Genomic DNA, 25,286 nt, shown 5'->3' with positions numbered 1-25,286 from the left:
CACCGCCCCTCGACAGCGACCGCCGGCCGCGGATGCGCCGCTCCGCCCCGGTTGCTGGCGAAGGAAGAAAAGTTTGGGGGCGACTTAGGGCCGCGGGAGCGCCGGAGGAGAAGGAGGAAGATGCACGGTTTTCCCGGCTGATCGGGAAGGAAGGATGACCGAGGGAGGATGTGCACCAGCAGCCAGATCATCGGGAGCCTCCTGGTGCTCTCCGTGCTGGAGATAGGGTTAGGGGTGTCCAGCGTGGCCGTGGGGGCGGTCAGTTTCAGCCTGGTCCTTACAGAGCATAAACCTCAGCTGGGAGACTCTTCTCCGGTATGGAGCGGGGTGTGTGTACGTTAGCCATTTCACTCTCTCTTTAACTCTTTATGATGATGATCAGACCGTGTGAAGGCGTCCCCCTCCCTTCCCTTTCCTCCCTTTCCGCGTGTGCATGCTGCGCTGAGAGCCTCTCCGGGTCCATTTCCGATGTGCATGGGGTATGGTCTGCATACTCGTGGGGTGGAGGGGAAGGGGGCACGGTGGGGAGAGATGTATATGTGTTGGCAGGGGAGACCCCATCTTTCCCCCTCCTTTGCATTTTTCAATTTTGTTGTGAACAATTGAACTTTCTGTGAACCTATTGTCACACCTGGGAAAGCCTGGTGCCTCAAGTGGAACATGGGCCACAGCTTTCAATCTTTAAATTGGCTGTGAGTCTTTCTTTTAAAAAAGAACAGCCCTGTCCATTATGACAAGACTGTGAAAAGATGTTTTAAAATAATGTCAAAGGTATGTCAACTGAGTTCTGAGCTTTTAGAGGAAAAAGAGAAAGAGGAAATCAGAAGGAAAAGGAAAGATATGTTCTCATGATCTGGACATCCTGAGCTTCTCATAAAATGAACAAAAAAAATCAAACACCAATAATGGGTTAATAGAAGCAGCATGTTCCTATCACAGAGCATTTCTCACTTCTCAGAAACCTTTCTTAATTTTCAGTTTGAGATATGCATGTTTCTAGGAAGAATTCTCCACCAGATGGTTATTTATATTTATAAAACAAAGAGTAGGAAATATTGACTATTCAGCATAAACATGAGTGGGCATTTTTGAACTCCAAAGCTGGTTTTGGCCAGCTTGGATTGCACAGCAGTATTTCTAAAAGGATTGTTTGCTTTCCTTGAGATAAGATGATAGATGCAAAACACTCTTGGTTATTCAGCAGCACAACCTCCTGTAGTTTATAGATTCATTCTGACAAAGTGCTTCATGTAATATTCTCACTGTCAATAATTATTAATTATTGAGAACAGTCATAAATATTTTTGGCAGTATATAAACACAAACATAATTCTGCACTGCAGAACAGGTAGGTGAGAAATGAGAATGAAGACCAGATAAGATAAGACAGTAGCCAACAGGTAATGAGGTTGTTAAAATCACTTCAAAGAGAGAGATTTCTGAGCACTGCTGATGAAGAAAAAAGATTAGTCAAAAACATGTGTCTATCTGAAGATTTAATAACAGAGAGCAATATCTTGGGTTCCACTGAAGTCAAAGAGTTTTGACCAGTCAGTGAGATCAATATTTTATGCAGTGATTGCATTTTGTGACAATACTATCACAGCTGATACCATTTCATGACAATGCACATTTCCTGCACAACTGCCTCATTCGTTTTTATGGTTTCTGTTACCCCAGAGTTTGTACTAGCCGTAGATTATGACCCTATTACATTAGAATTTGGCTCCAAGGACCTTAAAATCAAAGCAAGAGACAGAGGTAGGATGAAAGGATGTAAGGGAGTATAAAGAGAACAAACCAAAATTGATTGGTATAACAAGTGGTTTCATTAACACACCAGCAGTCTGGCTGATTTCAAGCTGTTCGTAGGTAATATTTTAGAGAGGAATAAGACAGAGGACAGTGGAGTGATTTTGCGGATGTTTATAGAAAATTCTCCCCATATGTGAGTGCAGAGGCATAGAAGGGAACCCAAAGAGACTTGTTTGAAAATGTAACAAGTGGGTGAAGGGTGTCCACAACCAGAGCCAGCAGATGCAGGCATCACCTCTTAGGAACTGGGCAAACAACTGCAGGTTGGGTAGTCAGAGAGAGGTCACAAAGAGACTGTGAAGTGGAAGCAAGCAGCTTATGCTTTATGTAGCAGAGGAAATGAGATATCACAGCAGCATGTAGAGAGGGGTGACATCATTATAAAGGCTTATTTCCTTGACATAATGATCTTAGGTCTAAATTGTCACCATTATGGCACCCTCTTTGTATGACTCCAACAGTTTTAATTGTCTGTTAGATTGTGTTCTGACTAGAGTACTACCAGGTGAGACAGGACAAGAAAGGGACCAGAGATCTACCATTCTCCAGGGATGCATAGGGCTATGGGTCACTAGGTTCAAATTAAAACAACTTGAGAAAGATTGGTTTGCACAAGATGCCCTTCTGCTCACTGGAGTGAGCACACTGAGCTCCTGTTGCCTGTATTAAAGAATATATCTTGCATAAAATATTTTTTTTTCCAATTCACACTCTTGAATCAAGGTTTTCCTTTGAGAAATGAACATTAAGGAAAGGGACATTAAAGGAAAACCAATACAAAACACTGGAGTCAAGTTGAACAGTGTCATGCTTCCTGTTGTAATTTACCTGGAAATATGCTGGAAACTTTTTACCCTATTCTATCCTTTTATGTGGGTGGAACTCAGCAGAGGCCCAAGTTCATAAGGAAGTGGATGAAGATAGCATCACCATGGAAACCTTAACCTGAATTCCTAAAATTTGGGCATTTAAAATCATGCACATTCTATTTTCTGTACTTGCCTCCCTATGACACTTTGCATTTGGTGCACATTAGCTTTCTTCTTAAAAGAGTTGTTCTTATTGTTCCTTTTCCTGAGCAAACCACTCAGCCACAAAATTTACTACCATACCTAACTTCAAGCATGTGTATTCCACCCATAGGGTTAGACATACAAGTGAAGTTAAGCACAGGTTGAAGCGCTCTGGTCATTGTATGCCCTGTATTATGTATAAGCAAGCCAGGGAAAGTGGAGTAGCAAGAATGAAGAAATGGAAAGCATAGACAATGTCTGATCAAAAATGCATGGAAATTGGAAAAAATGTTTCTAAATTTGTTGCTCTCATTGGAGTTGAGCTGGATAAGATAGTAAGAATTCTTTAAAAAGTAGCCAAAAGAAAACAACTGAAGGTGTGACTGACTTCTTAAATTATCCAGAGATGACTATCCAATTTATTTTGCATTATATCCAATCTGTCGTTTTTAAAATAGGTCATGGCTGCTAAATTGCACAACAAACAAACAAACAAACAAATAGTCCTATACAACCTATGGTGAATATGTTGTTCATTTCTGAATTTTCTTTCTGATTGTTACAATTGTATTGGTATAGTCTACTCCACAGGCTGTACTTAGTGTCTCCCAGACTTTTCTTTCCCCAGAAATTAAGGTATATTTCTGAAATCCACCATTCCTGTTCACGTACATGACGTACTATAGAAACGATCCTACCAATCAACATGCTGAATCACTAACACAGCAAGAATGACAGCATCCATAGCAAAGGCTCTTACACACACACACACACACACACACAATCAGAAGACAATAATTCAAAGACTATTCACAAATATTTTTGAAATGGCCACATACTTTCCCATCTATATTTAGAACATAGTGGTTGCATAACTATCACTGTGAATAGTGACTATATATTCACACACACACATATGCATATGTCTATAATTCTCATTTATTCTGCAGTAGTGAATTAATTCTTGCAATAAATGAGATTCTTTCAGAAAGAGAGAGAGAACGAGAGACAAAAGCTACATCTTCATAAATCATCTATCTTAATATGCAAGAGAGATACCTGATGATTCACTTGTGGCTATGTCCCTCAAGAGTAAGTTTCTTCCCTTATAAAGACAAATATCTAAATGTATTGGAGAGATATGCATTCTCTGGATGTTGGTCAGACAGTCTACCTGTCTTTAGAGGCAGAATTATTGTTTCCATGATACCTGATTTTAGTACATGGAAGTCTGCCCATTAAAAATCTGCATTTACAGTTTGGCTACAGAAATTTGCTCCAAGTTGGCACTTGAAATATTTTATTTCAATGACTTTTTTTTTACCCAGGATTTGAAGGAAAAGAAAAAGGGTCAGTTGGTATGGAACTCTCTCAGAGAAAGAACATAGACTGTTAAATCAATGTTGGTGGCCTCAAATTTTAAAACATTAAATTTTGCATTTAGTTTTTACTGCTGCCAAGTTTCCTTTGGAAAGAACAGTCAAACATTTTTTTTCTCAAAAGAACACTAAGAAATTCATATTATTGTTTAGTATGCAGACAAAATGCAGATATGATCCTACTTTATTTTAACATGTGTGTTGCGTTTTCATCAAATTGACCATATTTTTGGCTGCCTCCTGCTTGTGATGAAATGAATCGCAGTGCTGTCAGTGAGCTCAGTGGAAGCTGAAGAAGTTCTGTACCTATAGATGAGGGAGGATGCACCAAGCATGGGAGCTTCCTGCCTTACATGGAACCAGGAAAATTCACTCCAGCTGTGAAGTCTTTTAGCAGGTTTTTCTTTATCATTCAGGCACTCCAGAAGCATAAATTAATCTGGAAGGTCGTCTGTCCAAGGGGACTTCTAGTTCCTGGGTTGTATTTAGGAGGATCTGTTGGATATAGACTGACTTAAGCTTATCCTTAAGTGTTTTGCTCAGATAAGACTTAGTTCACCTGCAGGGAATAATCTACAGTTTATTACTTTTTGAGATGCAAGCAGTCATACTTCTGATACAGAACCAACAGAAAGCATTATCTACTATTAGGGCCTGATAGGCTCTAAACAAGTAAATAAATATTATTATTTTGTGCTGAGAATTTGAGTGTTTTTCCAGATGATCAGAGGGTTTTTTTTTAATCACTGTTGGCAGGCAGAATTTCAGGTTCAGAGACCCCCTTCTAAATTGCCTTGAGTGTTTCTGAAAACCCTTTCCCATTTTTAAGGCATCTCTGCAGGCCTAGAACCAGATGAATGGAAATACTAATCACAGGGACTAGGATAGAATTTAATGAATGTGTCTTGAATCATTCGGAACTGTAGCACCACTTTAGCTGATGTGACCAAACAGCACAGTGCCAGGACAAGGTATTAGCTCAGATTGGCCATGTTTTAACACTATGTCTCACTCCAAATAGTAGAGCCCCTCTCTCAACATGACTGATTTGGTGAGGCACATAGTTTGGTTGAGGCAATGCTGTTGCTTCTGGTTCTGGGTCTCAGTGACTTACAGCCAGCTAGACATTCTTGTCCCCACAGCCCCTTGGATGGGACAACATCATCATTAGAAGTTTCCATCCCCTCCATGGAGGTAACAGGTAAACTTACTACCTTGGCTTGCTCTTTTTGCCCATTGTTATTTTTCTCTAGTTTGATGTCTTTGTTTTCATGAGCAGATTCTGTACTCATTATGCTTGCGACTAAGAAAACTTAATCCTTGTTCTGAAATACTGCTTTGAAGAAGAGTTACCATTACAGATACCTTCTCTGCTCAGTTCATCTATTAGTGACTTCAGCTTTTATCTCATATGGATGGAGTTGAAGAAACAAAATTATTAAATAAAATGGTCCTTTCTAGACATTACTAATTTCAAATTCCTGGGTATTCTCATGGTAGTCACATGTTTATACAGTTTTAGTGCAAACAGATATTCTAGTTTAACACCTGACAGGAGTACATAGAAGTGAAACTGTTCATTCTGTATTGATGGTTTATTCTCTCAAGTGGAGGATTTTTTAATAGATATTATATGCTTACATTTTCACTGTTATACTCAAATTCAGAATAATTTCCCTTCCTCTGTTTCATCAGATACAAATGGATGACCTAGAATGCTGGAGGGCTTTCCACAGATTATATGTAGTTTGGGCTTCTTTTTGGTAATGAAAAAAGAGATCAAGTAGTCCTTATATTCACCAGGTTTTCTACACTATTTTCTTCAATCTTTCTCCAGAAAGAATTTCCATTGACATTTTCATTTTCTCGAGGGAATTACACACATCATTGCTTTTGCCTCCTCAAAACAGAAGAAATAAATGTTTCTTAGCTTCAATATACAAAATAAAAATAGTTTCTTTTCTTCTGCATGATGGAAAAAAGCAAATCTTTGGCTCTCTGCAGATATAACTAAAATGGAATCTTTTTTTTTCTGACTACCAGTAAGAAAGCCCTCTTTTTCCAGGAGAAAGTAAAAGAGGCCAAGTCTTTTGTTACAGAAAATATGAATTAGGGAGGGATCCAAACCACAGAATTTGAATCTAAATTTAGATTTCAACCTCCTTACCAAAATTTCTGAGTGTTTGGATCTGAGGTTTTGTTTCAAGCCCATATTTAATATAAAGTAAATTAAATCAGGCTTAAAATAAACATTCTTCTTTCCTGGGAGGTCTTTGGTTCTTTATTCCGAAGTTCAACAGACCAAAATAGAGATTTCCACCATTTATCAACTGTCCAGGCTAACTGGGAGGTGCTAGTTGACTAGAAGTTAGCAAATGTGATGCCTACCTCCGGAAGGAGGATCTGGGGAACTACAGGTCTGTCAGTCTGACCTCAGTGCCAGGGAAAGTTAAGGAGCAGATCATTTTAAGTGTCACCACGTGACATGTACAGGATAACCATGTGATCACGCCTAGTCAGCATGGGTTTATAAAATGCCAGTCCTTTTTGACCAACCTGATTACCTATGAAAAGGTGACCCACCTAGTGGATGAAGGAAAGGCTGTGGATATTGTCTACCCAGATTTGAATAAAGCCTTTGACACTGGTGTACAGGTGTACTCTTTGCTGGGTAAAAAACTGGCTAGATGGCCAGGGCCAAGGAGTTGTGACAAATGGAGTTAACTCCAGCTGGTGAGTGGTCACAAGTGGTGATCCCCAGGGCTCAGTATTAGGGCCGGTTCTGTCTGATATCTTCATCAATGATCTAGTTAAGGGGATGGAGAGCTCCCTCACTAAGTTTGCAGATGACACTAAGTTGGGAAGGAGTGTTGATCTACTTGAGGGTAGAAAGTCTTTACAGAAGGATTTGGACAGGCTGGACTGATGGGCTGCAGCCAATTGTACGAGGTTCAAGAAGGCTAAGTGCTGGGTGCTGCATTTGGGTCACAACAACTCCATGCAATGTTACAGACTTGGAGAAGGGTGGCTGGAAAGCTGCCTGGCAGAAAAGGACCTGAGGGTGCTGGTAGACAGCTGGCTCAACATGAGCCAGCAATGTGCACAGGTGGCCAAGAAGGCCAACAGCATCCTGGCTTGTATCAGAAATAGTGTGGCCAGCAGGTTTTTTTTTAGGAATAGGAAAGTGATTGTCTGCCTGTACTCGACACTGGTGAGGCCTTACCTTGAATACTGTGTTCAGTTTTGGGCCCCTCACTACCAGAAGGACATTGAAGTGCTGGAATGTGTCCAGAGAAGGGCAACATAGCTGGTGAAGGGTCTAGAGCACAAGTCTTATAAGGAGTGGCTGAGGGAACTGGGGTTGTTTATCCTGGAGAAGAGGAGGCTGAGGGGAGACCTTATCGCTCTCTACAACTACCTGAAAGGAGGTTGTAGTGAGGTGGGTGTTGGTCTCTTCTCCCAATTAACAAGCGATAGCACAAGAGGAAATGGCCTCAAGTTCCACCGGGGGTGGGTTAGGTTGGATATTAGGAAAAAATTCTTCACTGAAAGGGTAATCAGGCATTGGAACAGGCTGCCCATTGAAGCAGTTGACTCACCATCCATTGAGGTATTTTAAAGACGTGTAGATGAGGTGCCTGGGAACACGGTTTAGTGATTCTATGATTTTCAAATATGCAGGGCACAGCTGTGGTGCAAATGGCAAAAACTTCACAGACAACTAGGCACTCTTGCACCACCTTGAAATCACAGTAGTGTTAACAGAGGAACACTGCTGAGTCCCTGGCAAATCTTCTCTGAAAGGGAGACTGAACCACTCACAACCCACTGAGCCTCTAAGTATCTTTTGTGCTTTGTAGTGTCTTTCTTTGGATTTTTTTATTCATCACCCAAAGACGGTTCTTCCTCTATCTTTTATTGTATGATACATTAAATCCCTGCCTCCTCTGCTAGTCTTGACATCAAATGTCATGCATTATAGGAGGTATGAATAAGTCTGCAACCAAAAGTAACCCCAGAAATAATGGGAATTTGTTCCAAATAGTAGTCTGTGTAGGTTTTTAAGAGAGATTTTGAATCTTCTAGCCTTTTATTATTTTTCTGATGGAAAGTAATTAAAATGAAAGTCCAACAGGGAAACATCTGCTTCAAGTCCCAGCTAAAGGTTCCTCTCTGGCTCCCAGGGCATTTTGGAGGGCTTACTAATTTAGTTTATCCTTCACAAAAAATTTTAGACTTATTCTTGTCATGAGCTGTGAACACTGGAACAACTGATGACTCTTTATAAGGAGCTAATCTTCAGTGATACATTTCTTCTCCACTCCTGATTTACTTATTTGCTGTGTGTATTTGCCTTAACTTATTTCAGGTTTGACATGGTTAGAAGATGTAACCATATTTAAAGAATCCAAGAAGTTGGTAAAAATTGACTGAGGATAATCAATGATCATGTACAAAGGAACAAGTCCTCACCATGACAGTATTACTTCGTCACAATGGGTCAACTGTAGCTCAGAGTAGACCAACAGTTACAAGTCAAATTTAAGTGGTATGACACATTGACATGAAGATTAAGTCCTTCAAGTCAAGAACCAACAGAGTGGCAAGACAGCTGAGCACCTAGTGGCTGTATTCCAGATAGCAGTATTATAAAATAGAAGTGCTCAAAATTCAAAGACAAGCAAGAACAAATATAGGAAATACCTTTTAAGTCTGATTTGTGCTTGCACTCTTTTTCTGGTACAAAGAGCTAGTGTAGTTTCTCCCATCTACTTTTCACTACTGCTGATCACAACACTGAGACTTCAAAAATTTTAAAGGAGATTACTACAGCACCAACAAAAAAATTCCCAGTCTTTATCTATTCTATCAAAAAGCAATGATCAGAGTCAATCACATAATGTCTCACTGACTTCCTAACCTTCCTAGAGGTCTCCACATTGAAAAGACTGGCTAACATAACTCTGCATGAGCAGTGTTCCTGATCCCTGGGTATTGTTAATGTTCTCTCTGTAAAGCAGGTTTCCACTGCTTCCAGTGAACCAGAATCCTCTGCAGCTTCAGAAGAGAGTGGTAGACTTGGGTCATCATTTTCAAAGCTTTGCATGAGGTCTAATTGGCTGACACTGTGGCTCAAATTCATCAATTAGTTTTAAGAGCAAAATGCCCACTGTTGTAAACAAATAACCACAGTTCTATGGGCAAGCCTTTTCTCTGTGAATGTAACACAGTGTCATCTAAGAAAACCTCAAATAATATTAAACCTTTACTACTGCCCAAGTGCTTTTATTCCAAGGTTTTTAAAACGTTCAGGCACACTAGTGCATTCAGTTTCACAACTTGCTTGTCTTGTATCATATGGATTATAAAATTTGGACATGACCTTCTCAAGCTAACATAGAGGAAAGTGGAAGAACCAGGAATACTCAACTCTGAGGGAAGGGAAGGGAAGGGAAGGGAAGGGAAGGGGAGAAGAGAAGAGAAGAGAAGAGAAGAGAAGAGAAGAGAAGAGAAGAGAAGAGAAGAGAAGAGAAGAGAAGAGAAGAGAAGAGAAGAGAAGAGAAGAGAAGAGAAGAGAAGAGAAGAGAAGAGAAGAGAAGAGAAGAGAAGAGAAGAGAAGAGAAGAGAAGAGAAGAGAAGAGAAGAGAAGAGAAGAGAAGAGAAGAGAAGAGAAGAGAAGAGAAGAGAAGAGAAGAGAAGAGAAGAGAAGAGAAGAGAAGAGAAGAGAAGAGAAGAGAAGAGAAGAGAAGAGAAGAGAAGAGAATGGAATTTCAGTTGGTTCTCTCTTGTATTCTATAACTACAGGAGGCCCTATTCCTTGTGCATATGTATAAATATTGTAGATGTACAGAGGGACAAAATACATACGGAGTATACATACAGACCCTGACACAACAAAGTATTATCATAGAATAATAGAATCATAGAGTATCTCAGGTTGGAAGTGACCCATAAAGATCCTTGAGTCCAACTCCCTGCTTCTCAAAGGACAACCTAAATTAAATCATACCACTAAGAGTGTCATCCAGACACTCACTGAACTCTGACAGGCTTGGTGCCGTGACCACTTCCCTGGCGAGCCTGTTCCAGGGACCTACCAGCCTCTCAGTGAAGAACCTCTTCTTAATGTCCAATTTGAACTTCTCCTGATGCAGCGCCATTCTCTTTCCTTGTTTCCTATCTCTGGTCACCAGAGAGAGGAGATCAGTACCTCCCCCTCCACTTCTTCCCTTGAGGAAGTTGTAGACTGCGATGAGGTCACCCCTCAGCCCTCTCTTCTGCAAGCTGAAAAAGCCAAGTAACCTCAGCCGTGCCTTGTAAATCTTGCCCTCAAGACCTTTCACCATCTTGGTCGCTCTCCTCTGGACACACTCGAATACTTTGATGCCCTTCTTATATTGAGGTACGCAAAACTGCACACAGTACTCAAGGTGGGGCTGCACTGCAGAGTGGGACAATCACCTCCCTCGACCAGCTGGCTATGCTGTGCAGGATGGACCACAGGACACGGTTGGCCCTTTTGGCTGTCAAGGCACACTGTTGACTCATACTCAACTTGCCATTAACCAAAATCCCCAGATTTCTTTCTGTGGGGCTGCTCCCCAGCCTCTTCTCATCTAAGTTGTACGTAAAACCCGGATTACCCTGTGCCAGGTGCAGAATATGGCAATTGCTCTTGTTAAAGTTCATTTGGTGATTGGGAAATACCTTAGGTAATATATAGGTATATGGCACTACATAAAGGTGGTTTGAAAGGGTGTGTGTCCTGTCCCTGAAAAACTGTAAAGGATAGCAGAACTTCCCAAACTGATGGGTTCTAATGCTGAATGAATCTGCAATTTGCTTGTTGCTCCTTTGGTAATATGCAAGGCTAATATAATTTGTTCATAACAATCCCCTCTGGCTAGTGAAGAATTGTAAAATGGCAATAGAAAGTCTTCTTAGATTCAAACCAAAGGTAAATAAATCAATTGAATCTAATAGGAACAGAATTAGAGCATTCTTGAAAAAATGGTTCACCTACTCTTTTGTCTTTGAAGGTAAATTACCAAACCCCCAGCCTTTTGAAGTAGTTAACATACACTTGTTATAAGTTAAAACAATCTTTGATACTATCTTCCAGATTCTTTCTGTAAGCTTTCCAGAACTCATAGTTTTTTCCTTATACAAAATTCTCCTTTTCATCCTATTCAATCACTACAGAGAGAAATTATATTATTAATCTGCTTTATCAAGTGTGACTGGATAGAACTGAATTACAGTGATGTCTTGAACAATTTTTTTTGAGATTTCTGCATTAATGCTAAGAAATACAAAACACGTGAAAATCTGAATCATGTCTTCAGTTGAACACAGAGTAAAAATATATCTCAAGTCTAATGCATAGCTATATGCATGAACTACTTTAGTTGGAGGGAGATAAACTGTGTATTACAGCATCTCTTCAACTGAGATACTGAAGTTGCAATATTTTGGGGAGCGAATGAGATGTACATGTGATATATTACATACTGTATAGAAACGGCTTAATTTTTTTTCACTTATGAAACAGCCAGATCTGTTCTGTGATTTAATACTAAATCAAGGTCAAGCAGAACCTTTTGCTAGAAATATCATCTCAGTGCAAAAAAGATGTGGAAAAATTTAGTTTTAAAACTATAAAATTACTTCCCAAAAGATGTGTAGGGTTAGCTTTACTGAAAATAAGTAGCGCAGATTTCTTAATAAAGGAGTTTACAAGGTATCAAAGAAATCTTTTGTCAGTATTACAAACACCTAGAGAAGGTCTTATTGCTTTCATACAACTACTACTGTTCTTGCCATGACTGCTCCCTCAGGGACTATTCATTGTTTTCCTCATTAAACTTCTTTGTAGGAGGAAAAAGACATATCAGAGAATGTCATCGGTCTCTGATGCAGGTCACTAAAAAGCATTAATATTTATTCATATCAGCTAGTAGGGGGTGCTTTTGGTTTTGTTAATTAGTTTTTGCCTAATGTTTGATGCGACAATTAGCAGATCAGTTTGTGAAAGGGAACTACATGAAAACAGTACAGATACCTTCATGCTACCTCTTGCAAAGTGGGCTATCTAAATAGCTTCTGAAACAGATTTTTCTGCATGTTCAGTGTAGCCACACCAACAGATGTACTCATATTTACACCTGCACCCAGGGAGGTGACTGAACTGTATTCTTGCCCAGAGATCCACTGGCCTGAGGAAAAGCCATGTATGATCCCTCAGTTGCTCACAGGGTAGCATCATAGATCAGGGCACTAAGTACCTCAGCTGTACTTGAAAGAAGATAATTTGGATCACTGACCACTATCTTGCTAAACTTTCCTGAGAAAGAAAAAAAAAACAAAAAACAAAAAACATTAAAAGGCATCTTTTGCTTGGAACATTGTTTTTCTTTTTTTTATGTTTTGTTTACCCACACAGCTTAAAAGTTGTTTTTTTTTTCCTTTCTTTCTTTTATAAGTAATCATTCTCAGTCTGACTTCTCATTCCAGTTGCTTCTTCTTGGATAAGTCTGTTTGTGGTTGAGTTATAATTTCCTGAAAATAAGGTTTGTGCTAACAATGCTGACAACAACTGTAATCATTGCCTAATCTACTGTTGTGGTCACCACTAGAGCGAGACAGCAGGATTTAAACTTTAGACTTTAAATGATGAAATAATTAGTACTTTTCTTTTGTTCTTTGCAGTTTCTGCTTTGTGGCATATGTGGAATACTGTGCGCCAAAAAAAAATCTGGACTTGTTGTAAGTTCTTCCACTGCATATATAAAACATAAGTATTTGAAAGGCATACTTATCTAACTTGAACTCCTTACTAGGGGCTTTCTGTGTCCAAGTGTTTCTGATACAAAGTTCGTAAAAATTGCGAGGCAGCAGTCCACAAAAGCAATCAGCACTTTGGATTAATCAAGCAAAACAAGGCAGTTCTGAAATGGCCTATTTAGGTCAGGCCTATTTAAGCCACACATCCCTATTTAACCCTGTCTGGATAAATATGGATGGAAAACCTGTTGACACAAATTTCTGTCAAGTCAATAAAAAGTTCCCCCATAACTTCACTGGTTCGTAACTTCTCTTCTTCAAAAACCCATTGCTATGAAGTGTGGCATGATTGGGCTGTCACATCAATGAGGCTGCTGACCAAGTCTGATTCTAGATAACATAGCTGTTCACTGTTTTAATGGTTCTTTTTGTAATAGGAGTCATGAATAAGCCAGTTCTAAAGTGATGGTGGATATTTTCTGTCTCTTCTAAGAATCAGAAGTACAGTAATTTTTCTGACTGCAGCAAAATTATGTTATTACTACACAAGTCACAACAGAACCTTATGTTAAAGACATGATCCTATTGTAAGTGATAATAACTGTCTTAAATTTCTGTCAGCTTGATTATTCTGCCATATAAAGATGGAAGTCACTTAAAACCAGCAAAAGTGTGAAGGGAATCAAGACCTTAGATTATATTTGAATACCAAATCCTGATACAATGACAGTCTCCTTTCTTCAAGCATGTGGATCACAACCAGTTTCTAAAAGCTGTCTGTTCTGGTGGTCTCATGGCAAAGTCATTTCCCAGTGGACTGCACTGCACTGCCTGAATGACACATTCGTGATGAAATTCTCATGCCAGCTGTGTACAAAAGTGGTCTGTAAGGCTCCATAAATGTCTTCCTACCACAGTAGATAAGTACATATACAAAGCCATATTGAATAACAGCAAAGACCCATCTAGATCAACATCTGACAGACCAGCAGTATCAAGGGAAGTGAATAAGACAATAATTTAGCAGTGTCTCCATAATAAGGTCTTTTGCCCTCGAGTCATTTGTCGCTCAAGGACATCCTGAACCAGGGTGGCATCTCTGTAATTAAAGTGACAGGAGGTCTTTAAACACGTCTCATTAATTACAGCCTGTTTCACTCTCTTCTAAAGTTCCCTGCAACATTTCAACTGAGTTACAAACAAACAAACAAACAAATAGGCACCACATTGACTTTCTGTAGAGCTGCATGGCAGATTCCTTTGTTTTTTCTGTTGCTACTCTGTCCAGTATATTCACCTTGAACACTGTTAAAGTCCCCAGAAAAGCTGTAGAAAACCTCCAAACTGCTGTCTGACCAAATTAAAATTGAACAAGAGGCAGAGTCAGACAGCACACAAAGCAAGAGGTATTCACTGTGAACACATGAGATGTTCTCTCCTGAGTAGTGGTGAGAAACTGCACAATAGAAAATTACAAAACATACTGTCATGTTATTGTTTTGAATGAAATACTTGAGATAAGACTTGTGCCCTAGGAGTCCTTCCATTGACTAGCTTTTAGAATAAGCAACTCATTCTACCCAACTCTTTCACGTGCAACATCAATCTTAAATCCTGTGTACAAGAAGGTACTGTATTCCCTTGGAGCTCTGTGGGAGATGAAGGAGTTAAAATGAGTGTCTGTGAAGTGTTTTGCAATCCATGATGCTATTGAAGCACTGAATTATGGTTAGTTTCATTTTTATATGAATGAATCTGTCTCTAGAAAATGTTACTGTGACATAACCTCTCTTGTCTTTCCTGACAGATGATCCTTTTTTCTGCCTGTTGCATCTGTGGACTAATTGGAGGAATCTTAAACTTTCAATTTCTTCGTGCGCTGACAAAGAAGTCGTCTGCTCTCTATTCTTTGCATCTTGCCTCCATGTCTCTTGCATGCATTGGAATTGGTGGTTGCACCCTTTCTTCATGGCTCACTTGTCGGCTAGCCAGCTATGAACAAAGGCGAATGTTCTCAGAAAGAGAACATTCATTGCATCACTCCCATGAAATGGCAGAAAAAGTGAGTTGTGTGTCCTCCCTTATTTGTTCTGCTTCTCCTAAAATGCTACTGTGTGTGTTAACATCTACAATTGGCAAGAGATATATTCACTTTTTAGTTTTATATGAGAAAGCTTCTGGGAAATGAAACATTGCCATTCTGTGTAAGCTTTATTATGTTGCATTATATGTAGCTATTTTAAGGTACTGTATATTTGGAGTACATCCATTTCAATGAAGTACATCCATTTTCAACATAATTCCATTGTATAGCTATTCAAGGGCTCAGCTGCTAAATATAGCACTTCATAAATAATTAGAAGCCTTATTAATATGGATTATCATGTATTGTACTATGAAAAAGCACAGAATGCTTTCTGTAACCACATCATTGCATGCTTCCAGGATTTAATCAATTTCTTCCTCTCCCAAGTACTCAGCTTATAAAGTTGTTTATTTAAACACAAAAGCCACAGTTCACAAACCTAGATGACTAAACCTCAGCACCTAAAAGGCATATTCAGACACCTAAATGAAATTGGTCAGATCTGCAGCAGCATGGAGCATTTACTGCCATTCTCTGTTAAAAAGGAAGTTTACCAAGGTGTCTACGTCTATGTTTAGGTGCTGAAACTTAAGCTCCCAAAGTTGAGCATGTAGGGCCAAAAGAATTAATTGAATAGAATTCTTGAAATCAGCTCCTTGGATTTGAAGATCTGATTAACATTTGAGGAGTAAAATGTTCACTGACATCTTGTGCTTTATTTTTGGACTTTATATCCAATGCCTTTCATTTGAGAAATGAATAGAGAAGGGAACAAATGTCAAGTGGATTGTCCAACTAAACTTCCATGTGCAAGTTTGCATTACAGTTAAGTTCAACAGTCTGCATCGAATCTACTGAGACCTTTGAAGAACAGAGCGAGGATGAATTTAAACAGACTGTAGAATGTTTTCAGATTCCCTCACAAAACATGATATAGCAGTTAATTGTCCATCAAGCAGAATGACTTGTCACTATTCTTTGGTTTCTTAACTGAGATGAGACTACAAGTAGAAACATAGACTGAATTAACTTTAGAAGATGTTTGAAACATATTTTTTAAAGTTAAATAATATAGCTTACCACAGTACCATAAAACAGAGTGACAAAATCAAGGGGGAACAAGCCATTTCTTGCTCTCTCTCATTTTAAAATGAAGCAGAATTCTGACGAGCTATGTAGGCAAGTATGACCATGGCCTTGCAGATGCTGGGCTAGAGGCTGCCTTCCAAAGAGGCTTTTGCCTCAACAATGACAAAGATGAAGCCCACTTGAGAGAAAAAGAGATTAAAAAAAATAATAAAGGGCTTGGGAAGAAAAATATTTCAAAATACAAACACCTGCCAACCCTATCAATTAGAGCTGAAGATGACTATATAGCAGTAATTCACTGCCTCCTTTCCTGGTCTGTTGAGTTACTGAGCTTTTAGACACTTAGCAGTGAGGACTGCCAGGTTCCCACTTAGCTTGGGTGAAGGGCCATGATGCATGTGCAGAGAAATCCCATTGCACATGCTCAGTGAATCTGGGATGCGCCCCACTGATGGTGGACACCCTGCATGTGTGTTGCAGAATGCATGCGGAGATGGTCTGATCTGGAATTCTTAGACCTACAGCCTGTGGATGGCCTGCTGCCGGCAGGTTTGAGGACGTTAGCTCAAGGCATGCCCTTAAAAATAATGAAGGCTACTTAAAAACTTACATTAAATTAGGCCCTGATTTAGAAAATAGCTTTAAATTGTTTTATATATATAAGACTATTTTGTATATTTATAATGATATACAGTAATATAGACATATACTGCATGTGCATTTGTTTTTGCTATATTTATCGTATAATTGTTATATTTATATTAGAGATTGAGGGGTATTGAAATAACCGACCTGCCCAGCTGCCCGGTGGTTCCCCCGACACCAGAGTTACCTCCAAGGTACGCTGAACACTAGGGCGCTACCATGTTGTTATGTCACTTCAGGAAGGGCCACCTCTAAGAGGAAGTCATAGTTTCAGCTAATCAAAGTTGGCTGATGCTGTGATGCCACTCTGAGTCAGGAATGGTGCTTCTAGGTGGTGACATAATTCTACGTGGTGAATGCTGCAATCTGGAAGTAAGTTGAGTATTTAAAATATTCACCCTAGTTATAGACATCTAAATGTTCCTATTTGGATGTTGCCACCATTGACTCACTGCTTCTAATCTGTGTGCTCCTTAATTTCTTGAATTCAGCAACGCTTTTTAATTTATTAATACTATTATTTTTGAAAATATAAATATTGGGGAAAATAAATGGTTTTCAATATTTTCTGAAATTATAATGATATTCTAATAGCTGACATCTGCAGAGGATTCAAGTGATAAAGCTGAGAAAAGAAAACTTACACTTACTCATGAGTAGCCTTTTGACAGATCATTACTATTAACCTGTGGCTGACTGATAATGAATATTAAATGGCTTTAGTACCTACAAACAGACAAACCATAGTGCCTTGCTTCAGAGCAGACAGCTCTCAGACTGGGATCCTGGGGCTAGTGTAAGGTATGCATGTTCCTCTTCAGTTATATGAGGAGAATAAGGCACCATACAAAAACGTCTGACACCATCACCTGCCAAATGGAGAGCTGGGTAGTAGAAAATGCTAAAATTCAGTAAGTTTACACATCTTACTTTCTCTGAAGCTTGTGCTTGATTCAGGAGTATTAACTGGCAAGGATACTTGGTTTGATGGCCCAAAGTTTACTTTGTGAAGAGGAACATCCTTTCTTTAAAAACTGTTCAAGGGACAATTGAGTCTTGCGATCTACTTCAAAATGTAGCTGGCAACACCTGAGAGAGGAGGCACTAGTGTGTGAAACCTTGAGTTTTGGTCTCTGCCTCCTAAACTATTCATAAATTAAACATTGTAGATTAAAAGAAGAGAGAGAACAAGCCAGACTAGGAATAAAGACCAGGCCCCAGAATTTTCTTTTCCTGAGAATCTCAGCTACAATGCCATAGAGTCAGGCTGTCTTTCTGTCTTTCTCTCTCTCTCACTTTAGCCCAATGAATCTTGCTTTATTTTCTTAATATAAATTTCCACAAGGAAGGAGAAAAACAAATCCCTTTCCTTTCACATTTTCTCCAACTGTACCTAGGAGGTGGAAAAGGTGAATTTAATCTTTTCATGCAGAGAAGAGCTGCTGGTTCTCATGCAAATATTTTAGAACTAGCCCAACAATGGCAGCCCCACCTTACCTACCTGAATTTTAAAAAGAATAACCCAAACTTCATTTTCATGTGTATCCATTCTTCTTGGAATAGTTGGATATACTCTTGGATCTGCCATTGGACATAAGCAGCAGATCACTTCATTTCTGCATCTTGATTTATTTTGGTACGAAATAGGCCTAGGAATGTTTAGAATAAGGCAGTTCTGAGCATAAACTCCACATGGCTTTGCACCCTTGAAGGTCAGAGAAGTGCTTAATTAATGTAGACAGCTAACGTTAGGCTTAGCTGCTAAGTAGATATGGTTTGGATTGCAATTTTAGAATTAGAGAGTTTAACTCCAAACAAACTTTGGTTTAGGTGCTTCAGGATTCTGACTCATGATCAGGTCAGCTTACTTGATGACTCATTTGCCACTTGAGTTGTTGAACTGCTAAAAATTGTAGTCTGGCATATTAAATCAAAACCAAAATCAGTGCTGTCCCAAGGCAAGCAGTACTGTTTGGATCTAGACCTGCTTCCCAAATGCCTATCCCAGCTAGCATCAAATGGTACCTGTTTGTAGCATGTCAGCACAGAAAAAAACTTTGAATGGAAATGAAGACTCAGGTACTATCTTGTTCCCTTGTAGATTACCACACAAGCTTGAATTGAGGCACTTTCAAAGGACAACATCACAAAACTTGCACAGATGCCATCAATGCTGTATGTGTAGTCTGAGAGTAATGTCCGACTCAATCAGTATCAATGAGTCTATCAGCTTTCAAATGTACTTAATTTATGTAGGAAGAAATGTGATTTCTTTTCTTTTACAGTGAGATTTATCAAACAAAATTAAAAATTGTAAAATTTTTCTAAGTGTTTGAAATTCAGAATTTGTTAAATTTTTATTACAAACTTAACTAAAAAAATTTCAAACATCATTAAAGAATTGTATTTTTAATCAGTGTTTTCTATTCTTGTTGCAGGAAATCACAGACAACTTAAGCAATGGTGGCCCACATCTGATTTATAATGGAAGTGTATATTAAGAGATTTTTAAAAGTTCCATGGAAAGAAGTGGTTTTAGAATTTTCTTCAGGAAAAAAATAGACTCTAAGACACTGAGAAAATGGAACTACCTTAGCTTTTATGGTTCGAAGGCCACAACCGCAGAACAGCACAGTTGCATTTCCCTTTTAGAAACATGATCAAAAAACATCTCCTAAACATTTTGCGGATATAAAATATTTATTCACTTCCTGGCTACTCTCTTTTTATTATTATTTTTTGTCTGAATAACTTTTCAGAATTGTGATAGTATTTGAAATGAACTTCTCAAGACTATTCTCTTAACGACTCGGAAACCAGAAAAAAATAATTAAATTGGACCACATTTAGCCCGGTCACAGGATTCCTAAAGAGAATAGAAGAGGGCAGAGGAAGGATGGCTCAGGGGAATCTTTTTCTCCTCCCCACTTAGCAGCATCTGGTGTAATATGGTGGTTCTGATCATGTGGCATGGTGCCAGCAATGCATCTGAACAGTCCCCCTCCCCACATTGCAAACGCATCCAGCCTCAGTTTTACCAGTAGAACATACCAAAAGAGAGTGCAAATTACTCTTCCTAAAGGCTCCCATTTCACATTCAGAGTGTAAATGAACAGTGTGCTGAAAACAACACCAATGTCTTTGTTTTGAAAGACAGAATGCTCTAAGAATGCCATAAATCAAAACCTCAACAATGCCTTGTTGTAAAGAAATTGTAAATATTTCCAATTTGTGGATGAAGTATATTTCGTAATTTGTTCATAAAAGATGACAAATAAAATTAAATCTAAACCAGAGATTTTGGAGAGATCTTTTGGGTTTTCTTCCTTGTTAGAAACATCTTGCACAGCTGAAACATCATGCCTGCAGTTATGCACAGCACATTGAAAGGTTCCTAAGGGGGTGAAGGAAGCTCAGAAAGGAGCAATGCGAAGGCTGAACAGAGGCATGGTCAAGATCAGAACATGCTGGCAATTTTGCACAGCCATGACAGAGTTTGGGTCTGTTAAAACTGTGTATATTAAGGCAGCATCATTAACTGACCCCAGACCTTATTGTAGGGACTACTGGCTCATATAGCCATGAAAAATGGAAGATGTAATCTGTAACAGAACATACACAGCATAGTATTCATATAAAATCACTCATGTTACATAATGAGTCTATGACCATGCTGTAAAGCCAAGCTCTTCAGCATGAGTTTGAGATGTGAGCATTACTGATGACTGGCAACATTTGATGATTCATACTTATGATTCCAGACAAGTGTGAATAAAATCTTATTGTTATTCAAGCCATGCTATAAAAAACTCTAGAAATTATATTAAATTGTTTTGTAACTCTGTATGGTATAAAATAATCTTCAATTCAGTTATTTTAGGACTTTCTAAATCTGTAAGGGAGTTTCCCATCTAATTACAACATAGGAGACATCTTCATTGTAATTTAAGGCTCTCACTTAAACTTCATGCAAATTAGTTGGATGGCTAAGCTTGTGATTAAAAATCCAGTTCACCTTAGGTTTTTCTTCACTTATCTACTGTGTCAAAGGGTTTTTGGATCTTCTCTAAGCCCCTGATATACTAATATATATTATGCACATTTGTAATTGCTAATGATACTGTTTAAGTTCATAAAGAATATAGATACTGTCATAGCAAAAGAAATAGATGTTAAAGCATCTCTGCTCAAGAAAATTACTCCCCTTCCCAGGTCCTAAGAGTCTTTAGACTGTCTCCTATACTACAATCCAGCTTGTTTGGGCTCTTTACAGTTGTTCCCTTTTCAGCTTGATGTTTCTCTTCCTCAGCAGCAGGAAACATGGGATATATCTGTCCTCAGTCTGTGGCCCTTCTGGGACCACTTTGCTGCAGCTCTGGACACAACCTGTCAAGGCAGGACTAGCTTTTAAATAGGCTGCAGAGCTTCATACAGGTTGAAGAAATCCACACTGAACATAGAACCAGAAAAGGTGGTGTTGTAAGACTCCCTTCATCATTGCATCAGTTCAAAGAGCGTAAAGGGGTCTTATCAAAGACGAGCAAGAGTAAAATAAAAAATGACTCAAAAATCCACCTCAGAACTACCTGGCTGAGGTTCATCACTAGGTCTGGAGGACAACTGTTAGTACAAATCACAGTTAGTACAGAGGTATCTTGTGGCACCTCAGGACTAGGAATTGTAGCTTCAGATCCTAGAGAATGACTTGGAATTGAAGTTCAGAATTTGCTCAGGAATGACATGAAAGAACAGACCATAACACCATCCATTTACTTATCATAAACACTTAACTTCCCAGCATGGCAGTAAGAGTATGGGATGGTGCAGGGGAATAGGTGATTCTTCTATATACAGCATAGTAGTCCAGTGCAACAGCCACTTTCTCATGCTTTGGAAAGGAAAAGAGGATACATTCTCCAAGTTCACAATGTTTGAAGCCTTACTGTAACTTATGAAATACAACCACACTACTTCTACTGCTTTCCAGGAGGTGCTGGAAGGAGAGAGGAGCTCTAGGCCCCAGAGAACAAAAGATTCAATTGTTTGCGGTTTTTTCCTTGTTCTTTTGCTGCCAAGCCTGTAAAATGTAGCAAAAATTGGCTGATCCCTGCACTGATAAAAGCCTTGAAAATGCAAAGCTGGAATTCAAAAGACTTAGGAACAAATGAGATGAAGATGACTGCTCCTACCTGAGAAATAGAGGATCAGAATTCTTAAATTCAGAGTAAATTAACATAATATGTGGATGTGGTAGGAGAATTCTAGGAAATGTTTCACTTCATTTAATGATGTTTTGTTCCATAACTGCATACAGAGTCCAATTGTAATGGAAATATTTGCTGTATGTTTTCATTACTGGTACAGTTGAAAGGACACTCATTCCACTTACGAACTGTATGAAAACCAAAACTTTCTATTTTCAGAATGTGACCAGTCAACATATCTACCCCAATAGCTTGAAGGCTGGGCACCAAAATCCATTTTAATCTAAATAAGATGAAGCATGTATTGTCCTTGATGCAGTTATTTCTGATTCATGCTGCTGTAAGAACAGATGCTGGCTCATATTCACACAGAGATATTCAGCTGTTATTTACTAGTTCAAACAACACTCTTCCTGAAAGGGGTTATTTATTGAGCTTTGTGCATAGGACTTAGCTGATAAGTCCTTAACGTATGTTTTAAAATTTTAAGCTATATTTTAGGCTATGCTTAGCATTTCTTAGAACCTCGGCCTATGAGAAACACACACTTGTTTTGAATTTACAAGAAGCAACAGTTCTTACTGCAAACTATGCAGAAAAGTGTATACAATACATTTTAAAACTTTGTCTTGCACAATTGTCAGTATATATTTGTTGCATTAGGACATAGAAATTTCCCTTGAAATGGTTTGAGGAGGCCTGAAGGACAGCAGGGCAGGTCAGATGCAATAGGAAATTTATATGCAGTAAGTCACAATCACAAAGCTGTTGTATATGCATCTGGAGACAGATTTTGAAGAATATTCTCAGAACTTGTACAAGGGCTAGCCACATAGACTCAGTCTCCAGGGCAAGTGGGGAAAAAAAAAGACAAAAGCAGAATGTTTCTGGTAAAACATAATTTGATTGGAGGAGAAATGCTGAACTCACCCTAGTTGAATAGCATCGTCCTGAGGAACTCTTAGTGAACTTGGGAAGCTTGTTCAGAAAGGTGTTTTTGCCTCCTAATTATAAAGTTAGGAAAATGAGACTCAGTGTTGTGAAAGAAAAGAGGGAACTGGATGAGATGAATCAATAGCTGGAATTTCAGAAGAAAGTTGTGTGCCTGGAGAGACCTGTATGGCTGTGGAAGTGTTATTCTGCTTCACAAAGCAGCAGCTTTGATTTGGAGCAAAAAGCCCGGAGGGCTGCACTGAGGTCTCTCTCACCATCTCCCTACAAAGTAATCAAAGAAACAGAAGACACAGGACAGACACATCTACTTCTGACAGGGAACTAACATTAAGCTGTGCAGAGCAGCCTCACAATTGCTCTGTGGTTCCCTCAAACAAGGCCTTAGCATATATAGAATTGGCGGTTTGTTTGGTTTCCCCCTCTTGCATTACATTTGATTTGCTCTAAGTTATCTTTCATGTCCTTTAACCACAGTCACAGATTCCCACATCAGTGTAATTTTGCTTTGTAATCAGTAGAAGGTATTTTTTTTCCCTCCAGAAATCCTTTCTGAAACCCAGTTTTAATCCTGCCATAAACTGCAAAATGTGTCCTGATAATATATGCAGTTATGGCATGCAAAACAGGTTGGCCATGTACACTAATTAAAAATAACTCGGCCTCCATGAAAATAGCAGTTTAGATGAACTGGCATAATGTGCAATAGGAACATGCTAGGAAGGCAGACAGGAAGAGCGACCACAAGCACAACTGGAAAAAGCCTTGAACTGCAAAGTATCACTATGATGCTGCACATAATTCTACTGACATAAACCAGGTATATGAGTTAACATGACTTCTCTTTGTATCCCTAAGAGAGGAGACAGACTGAAAAGGAGCTAAGAGCCATTAGGTTTTCCTGCCCTTTTTCTCACATCCCACTGCTAGTAGCTAGTGTGCGACAAATCAAAAGATGTAAATGGGACCACAAACTTGTGCAGTTCCTCTCCCGCATCATTGGATGAGCTCTTTTTTCTCTCCTTCCCACTTCGTATCAGTTCAAACTAGGAGGTCATGTTTTATATCTTCCCTTGTCTCTTTTCTTCTGTTAAAATACAGCTTTATCCCTTAAAGTGTTTAGTACTGAATACATTCTTACCTTCCCTGCCCAGAGAAAGCAAACACAGAGTTTTGCTTTCATTTTACAGCAAGATTGCAAACGAGGCAAATCTAAATCTAAACCATGAAGTCCAAACACTCAGACTGACAGTATTAAATTCCTGTGGTTTGCTACACTTACTGATATCATTGCTGCCTTTCCCCCTAAATCCAGGCATAAACTCCAGGAATGCTGACAGCTAATATTTTTCTGAGGACTATTTATTAACTGTGTCGTACCCTGGAAAAGTATGCTTTTTGGTAACCACTACACATAAAGGACAGCAGGTTTCTATTGATACCCATGCTATGGTGGCAGCAGCAAAGACCTTGAAATGGCCCAAGAGTTCTTCATCTAAACACTAGAAAAGGCATGGGATTCTGTATCATCATATTTAGGCAAGGATTGTTTTGCTTCTATTTTATGCTTGCTAAAAATATTGTATAAAACCATGAATAACACTGTTAAGTTTATTAATTAAGACATTTAAACATGAAGAAATACCTGAATGGATTTTAAGGCTAGAAAGCATCTTATGATCAACTAGCTTTTCCTTCCGTGTAGCACAAGACATACTTCCTCTAACAATTCTTGTATCAATCACATAACATCTGGGTAAGCAACATGTATTTTTAGAATAAAATCTGATCTTCATTTAAAGACTTCAAAAGATGTAAACTATAACCTTCCTTATTCCAATTGGCAGAAATATTCCCACTTCAAAGTGACCTGTTTCTATGCAGAATTTTTTTGCTTTACACCCTGGTACTGGCTCTCACTACGCTGGTGTCGGCTAAATTAAGGACCCTAGGAGAAACTGGAACCAAGTCATGTCTTAACCTTCTCTTGGATGAGCTTCTTCAGTTCCCTCACTGTAGGGCAGATTTCCAGACATCAAATATACACATATATTTTACTTCTTTCCTAAATGTTTTCCAATTTTTCCACGTAAACTTGTTTTTTTCCCTGTGAATAGGAATTATGACAGTATCTTTACTTATTCAATTCATCCCTGCCTTACCAAATCACACAGAATCACAGAACGTTACAGAAGGAAGGATTGGAAGTTCAATCCCCCTGCCGGAGCACGAACACCTAGATGAGGTTACACAGGAAGGCGTGTAATTTAAGTGGAACCTCTTGTGGAACCTCCATCCTCGTGACACTCACCCTTTATAT

At 38.9% G+C, this 25,286-nt stretch overlaps 1 protein-coding gene across 3 annotated transcripts; it reads left to right on the top strand.

Annotated features, from left to right (window-relative positions):
- The first annotated feature begins 2 nt into the window (after positions 1–2).
- TMEM196 (transmembrane protein 196) lies at positions 3–20,102 on the top strand. 3 transcript variants are annotated; one of them, XM_010183545.1, is made up of 5 exons: positions 91–327; positions 12,917–12,973; positions 14,799–15,053; positions 16,932–17,005; positions 19,250–20,102. In XM_010183545.1, the coding sequence occupies exons 1-5, from the start codon at positions 169–171 to the stop codon at positions 19,266–19,268; spliced, it is 564 nt and encodes a 187-aa protein (XP_010181847.1). In that variant the 5' UTR covers positions 91–168; the 3' UTR covers positions 19,269–20,102. The 3 variants fall into 3 exon arrangements, with proteins under 3 accessions (XP_010181849.1, XP_010181848.1, XP_010181847.1); XM_010183547.1 differs by lacking the exon at positions 16,932–17,005 and having other exon boundaries at positions 3–315; XM_010183546.1 differs by lacking the exon at positions 16,932–17,005 and having other exon boundaries at positions 3–333.
- The last annotated feature ends 5,184 nt before the right edge of the window (positions 20,103–25,286 follow it).

This window comes from Mesitornis unicolor, unplaced genomic scaffold (genome assembly GCF_000695765.1).
Source record: "Mesitornis unicolor isolate BGI_N332 unplaced genomic scaffold, ASM69576v1 scaffold1564, whole genome shotgun sequence".
Classification (NCBI taxonomy): domain Eukaryota; kingdom Metazoa; phylum Chordata; class Aves; order Mesitornithiformes; family Mesitornithidae; genus Mesitornis; species Mesitornis unicolor.
This window is presented reverse-complemented; position numbering and strand designations above follow the sequence as displayed.

Excerpts from the sequence above, each read along its gene's own strand:
- TMEM196 (XM_010183545.1), top strand. The coding sequence starts at position 169 with ATGTGCACCAGCAGCCAGATCATCGGGAGCCTCCTGGTGCTCTCCGTG. Across the intron at positions 328-12,916 it reads CTTCTCCGGTATGGAGCGGG|TTTCTGCTTTGTGGCATATG; the intron begins GTGTGTGTACGT and ends TGTTCTTTGCAG. Across the intron at positions 15,054-16,931 it reads CCCATGAAATGGCAGAAAAA|AGATTGAGGGGTATTGAAAT; the intron begins GTGAGTTGTGTG and ends TATTTATATTAG.